The sequence below is a fragment of the Xiphias gladius genome, chromosome 6, assembly GCF_016859285.1.
Source record: "Xiphias gladius isolate SHS-SW01 ecotype Sanya breed wild chromosome 6, ASM1685928v1, whole genome shotgun sequence".
In the NCBI taxonomy this organism is placed as follows: domain Eukaryota; kingdom Metazoa; phylum Chordata; class Actinopteri; order Istiophoriformes; family Xiphiidae; genus Xiphias; species Xiphias gladius.
Window position 1 is genome coordinate 20,487,452 of NC_053405.1, and position 5,640 is coordinate 20,493,091.

A 5,640-nucleotide genomic window follows, 5' to 3' on the forward strand; every position below is an offset into this window, starting at 1 on the left:
ATGTGTATGTTTAAAAACAGGTGGGAGATTCTGCAGCAAATACATTTCCACTAAAATACAGTTGTTGGTATTTTGGGCGGAAAATGTGACTTTGTGCTGGGAATAAACATCTCAGAATTACAACAGCGTATCAGGAGCATTGTTTGTGGTGTGATGAGGTTGATCGAAACTTGCAAAGTGAAACAATGCGGTGCCTTGACAAAAAAAAAAAAAAAATACATATATATTTTTTCTGGCAAACTTGTGACTCTATAATTTCAGAGAATACCCAAGTTATTGTCTTGGTATATTACCCCCTCCCCCGGCTCTGTAATTTTATTTTATTTTTTTTAAACCTACAATGGCCCTAATACGCCAACCAGCAGAACCATGTCTTTTTCTGGTGGGATTTTATCAACAAGAGCAAATTAAATACAATGCACAGCAATCTTCCCAAATCTATATTCAGATACAGTATCAACAAATGTGGTTTTAGATGTACATAAATGCAAGTTGTCTAGGTATGCTTCATCACTGTGTACTCAGCAGAGAGGGGCCAGAGTAGGAGTTTTAGAGTTTCTCTGCTTTTTGACCATTAGAGGGTGCCACTCTAACTCTAAACCTAATCCAAACAATTGATCTGTCATCCCTCTACAAATGTTTAATTGTCCTTGTCGCCCATACCTGTCACCTTCAAATAATTCATTGTTCTCCTACTGAGAAGACATACAGCATTTAACCCACCCTGAGAATTGTTGTGAATGTCCTGTTGTGTCTTGTAAATGAGAAAATGACTTAAGATGACAAAACCTTTTTTTTTTTAATTTTCATTATGCATTATCAGTTAAAGAGCAAACACTCAGGAGAACAATATAGACATTATAGGTCCTCCCCAACACTGAAGCAAAACTATCTCTACCATTTAACAATTCTTTTCCTTGAGAATCTTTTTGATCCAGGTCAGGTATTTTGAAATATTAACATACACGTTGGGTGCATTTGGGTAGTCACAGTTGTAATTCCGGTTGAAAGACACAACACCAACTGCCATCCCATTGCAAACCAGAGGACCACCCGAATCACCCTGCGAGAAGGAAATATCTTAATTTGTTTATTCATGATTCAATTTTAGATGTTTATACCACATCTATACGAGAAACCAGTTGACATTTTTATGAAAGGACCAGAAAACATACCTGACAGAATCCTTTGTCTGTGCCATATCCACCTGCACAGATAACATTGGCAGGAAGCATATTATCCCACTCCTTCTGACACTTTTCCAGGTCCATGATTGGCACATCCACCATTTGCAGGTCAGCAACCACACCACCATGACTTCGATTTGTACCCCATCCAGCTACACGGCAATTTTCATTTTCGTTTAGGTTTATTTGATGACTCGGAAGTTGAATTGTTTGCACTATGTTGTTTAGTTGAACTTTCCTGGACAGCTGGAGACACACAAAATCAGAAACGTAAATCTTAAAACTGGCAAATGCAGAAATTATTGGTAGAATTTATTTTTTTTCTATCTGTTCATCTCAGGATCTTAAGTTAAATATGTTTATTTTGAAATAAGTGGTTAATTATGTCGAGGAAACAAACGGTCCTCTCTTGAGTTGTTTTCTTGAGAAAATAAATATTGTCATTTGATATAACGAGATTGTGTAATTTTATCTATTTAAGCAAATTACTAAAACTCTTGCTTCAGAGGAAATAACTCCAGCGATCCTGCTATTTTTAGCTTCATAATACCATATGAGAGATGCAGAGTAGCTGGATTATTTTACTTCTAGACATGAAGTTTAATTTCTTGATCCAAGATGCAGATTCACCATGCTTAACACGAAGAGGACGTGGTGTTCCACATTTTCCTGAGATAATGTGATAATTAACTCAAGATCTCAAAATATAAATAATAGCAACCATGGCGGTTCTCAACTTCAGCTGCCAAGAACTAATTTCATAACATAATAATATCATTCTTATTATCCATAAGAGCTTGAGTTAACTGGGAGCTACAGCTGACAAATCATTTAAATGAAGATTATTATTAGCAGTGTAATATGCAATTGTTGCCGAATAGAAAGGTCATATTGTGTGTATTACAAGGACTAAGAATACATTGTCACTCCCTCTGACATTTTTTACAGTTACCCCACCTGCAAAAAACAGATTTGATTAATTTTAATGAACCCAGTGGAGTTTAACAGAACTTTAACACAAGGCAAATGCATGATGTCAACTGGACAATTACGTTCAATGAATATATACTGACCTTGAGGAGCATGATGTCATTCCCATTTGAGACATTCACGTAAGATGGATGTTTGCATCTCTTTACACCGTATCTCATGTCATCACTAACCGTCTTGAGATTGTGGGTGCCAAGAACAACACTTGTAAGATTGCTGCACGAATAATGATTGAGAAATTAACAGAATTATTTAAGTTAAATTTTTTATAATGAGAAATTGCTTGGAGAGAAAAGATCACTCACGGGTCATCACAGTGTGCCGCAGTCATCACAAAGTCTTCACTGACAAGGAATCCTCCACAAGTATGAACGTAGTTGTTTTGCACTGATGCCATATACAGCATTGAGTTTTCCGGGACTTTCTCTCCATGTATGATTTCACTCCCAAGAGCTGCAAAGATGAGTGAAAATCAAAATTCAGTCAATGTCCCATTAAATGGTTGGAGAGTAATATTCAGATTCTGTAATCTTACCGCTTGGTCCAAGACATGCCAGGGCTTGAAAAAGCAGAATTTTGTGAAGACCATGCATGATGCCAGCAGGATGGTTAACTTGGGGGTGTCAAGTCAACCTGACCTTTTTTATACCATCGTTTGCCTTGTTGGCACATAAGACTATCTTATCAGGACTTCTGACCACATCCATTGTGCAATGCAAGTTTGCAAGTTTGCAACAGATATTATCTTTTTGATTATCTTGTTGAACAGTATGAGATGAGTTTAACGTGGTCACATTAATTTATTCTTCCTCCATTTAGGGCCCTTTGTGAGCTCTTTTCCTTCATTATATACAATTTAAGTGTGTTTTGTTGGATTCATTTAATAAGTGAAGAGATCAGATGCAACACCAAGAGTCTTTAGTGTGGAAATCAAAATTTGTTACTGAAACCATTTGGCTGTTTTGGATTTTGGTGAATGGCCCACTCTATGAATCTGTTGTTGATCTTACTCTGCTTTATTTTCACTTTTCTGCATCTTTCAGTTGTTTGATTTTGTTCACTCCGGGCCATTTTGGACCTACTTCCCCACTGTTTGTGAAGTTCACAGTAAGCAAACTTAAATTGGGAGATGAGTTAATAACACTGGTGTATACTATCTGATTAAAAAATTATATACTAAGATACCAGAGGGTTTCTAACAGTCATCATTTGACGCAAACATTTCTTTGAATTCTATGACAAACCAGATGAACCACAGAAGCCAGTTTCCCAGTTCAGTTTTTAGCAACAAAGATCTCTGATTCACATGTATGAAACTAATTCACTACTTAAATAATTTTGATCATTAGCTGACAGCAGTAAGAAACATCATTACTCAGTCTGTTTTTGTTTCTGGTAAAAAAAAAAAAAAAACACTGAAAAAACCCTCTGTATACTACCTGCTCAGCACGGACCCTGAGTTATAATCTAGATTAATGCCTTTATTATTTAAGCATATATTGTGCTTAAATGTGCCACTTACAGATACACATGTAAACGTACATGTCACGGCTGGCGGTAGCAGCACAGGCAGCGAGGATCCAAGTGCAGACATACAGGCAGGCTGGTGCGGTGATGGAACTTTAATAGAAAAAAGGAAATTGGACCACGCTTAAAGATGGACAGATGGACAGATGGATGGATGGATGGATGGATGGATAAGCAGGAAGGTACAGACAAAAGGTTACTACACACAGGTAACAGGCACATAGGGAAACACACAGAGACATAAGAGGACGATCTGACAACTGACTGTGAAAAAGGGCTGGCACAAATACCAGGGAGAAATTCTGGGAAAGGATATTTCAGTTTTCCCTTTTAATAAATTTGAAAAGCTGTCCAAAATAAAATCGCTTAATCATTATGGGGTATTTAGTGTAGATTCATAATGGAAAAAAATTAATTTTGACAATTTTAGCATAAGGCTGCAACAAAACAAAATTTTAAAAAAAAAGGGGTCTGAATACTTTCCAAGTGCACTGTATAAATCTGCTAACTAGTTATAAGGTTCGTGTCCTTATCATATACCTTGCCATTGTTACTGAAAATGTAACGTTTGCTTAAAGATGCTGGTGGTGCAGCAGGGTGAAGTGCAAAATACGCTTGTGATCATCAGCGTGTGACTGTGAGACTCTTTTGCAAGCATCCTTTCACCCTTCGTCACCTCATTTGTCATTATGAAAGATGAATTGCGTGTGTTCTCTTGCCTAGTCTAGCTTAGAAATCTGGCGACACACAAAGTCAGCAAGTGGCCGGGTGCAGCTCGAGCAGCAATTGTAGTTTTATCTTTCTTCGAGCCCTCTCACACTTTCCTGGACCCCCTCCTCTCGCAGATCGTAGATACTACTCAGCCACATCAAACCATGAACCTTAGTTGGATACATTTTATAAGTGGAGAACGAAGAAGCAGCACTTTGTTTGGTGGAAACTATACTTGACTCAGCTCACTAAAGCATTTGTTGGAACTCTGTGACAAACTAGATGAACCACAGAAACCACAGTTTCGGGGTTGGGGGCTAACGCTCTAGTTAAATCCCTTTCATTATTAATGGACAGCTACCGGTGAAGCATTATTATTCAGTTGTTTCATTTGGTCAGAATCCAAAATATGTTTAGGTGAAGTGTCATAAAAATTTTATTGACTGGGGATACTGGCATTATGCAGACGAAACCATCTGTACATCAACAAAAACAACTACAACACATTCAGGCCCACACATTGCACATTTGGCTTTAACATTCTGTATTTGTGCTCTTTATAGTGACCTGGATTTTTGGGGGCTCTGCAGAGCCTTTCGAGTGCAACCAAAAATTATATATTCTACATCAAACTTACACTAAAAACTGCTGTGAATATCATGTGAGAAAGTTCTAAGTTAAATCCTATGTGTGTGTTCTGAAGACGAATGAAACAACAGGAAACAAAATACAACATTTGAAATTGAAGTCATATTTTGCATTTCAGAGCAGAGAGCATACACAGAGTGATTTTAACACAGAAAATGCCTCCACACTACAAGAAATGTGTGCCATTCTATGCAGGTTGCATTTAACAATTCATTTGCCTGAGAATTTTTTTGAGCCAGTGAAGATGTTTTGATATATCTGTATAGACATTGGGTACATTTGGGTAGTCACAGTTTTTTCTCATGTTGAAAGACACAACACCCACTGCCCTCCCACCGCACACCAGAGGGCCACCAGAGTCACCCTGTGAGGAGGAAGAAGCCTAATTAGATGATTCATTTTTTAAAACTAGAAACTATTTTGACTAGAAATGACCAGAAAACATACCTGACAGAATCCTTTGTCTGTGCCATATCCACCTGCACAGATAAGATTGGCAGGAAGATTGAATCGAATTTCTTTCCATTGAGTCTTACAGACCCTCCAGGTTAACGATTGACACATCCACCACTTGCAG

General features: G+C 37.7%; 1 protein-coding gene across 2 annotated transcripts; it reads right to left on the minus strand.

Moving 5' to 3' along the window:
• Nucleotides 1-853: 853 nt before the first annotated feature.
• LOC120790443 (duodenase-1-like) lies at nt 854-5,640 on the minus strand. Of its 2 annotated transcripts, XM_040127945.1 has the most exons (6): nt 5,511-5,640; nt 3,700-3,797; nt 2,483-2,630; nt 2,261-2,393; nt 1,176-1,433; nt 854-1,063 (listed from the first exon to the last, which is right to left on the minus strand). In XM_040127945.1, the coding sequence occupies exons 1-6, from the start codon at nt 5,534-5,536 to the stop codon at nt 902-904; spliced, it is 825 nt and encodes a 274-aa protein (XP_039983879.1). In that variant the 5' UTR covers nt 5,537-5,640; the 3' UTR covers nt 854-901. The 2 variants fall into 2 exon arrangements, with proteins under 2 accessions (XP_039983879.1, XP_039983880.1); XM_040127946.1 differs by lacking the exons at nt 3,700-3,797; nt 5,511-5,640 and adding an exon at nt 2,713-3,488.

Coding starts and splice junctions, on each gene's coding strand:
- LOC120790443 (XM_040127945.1), bottom strand. CDS start 5,536: ATGGCACAGACAAAGGATTCTGTCAG. Junction 2,631..3,699: donor GTACGTTTACATGTGTATCT/GTAAGTGGCACA, acceptor TCATCTTTGCAG/CTCTTGGGAGTGAAATCATA. Junction 2,394..2,482: donor GCGGCACACTGTGATGACCC/GTGAGTGATCTT, acceptor TTATTCGTGCAG/CAATCTTACAAGTGTTGTTC.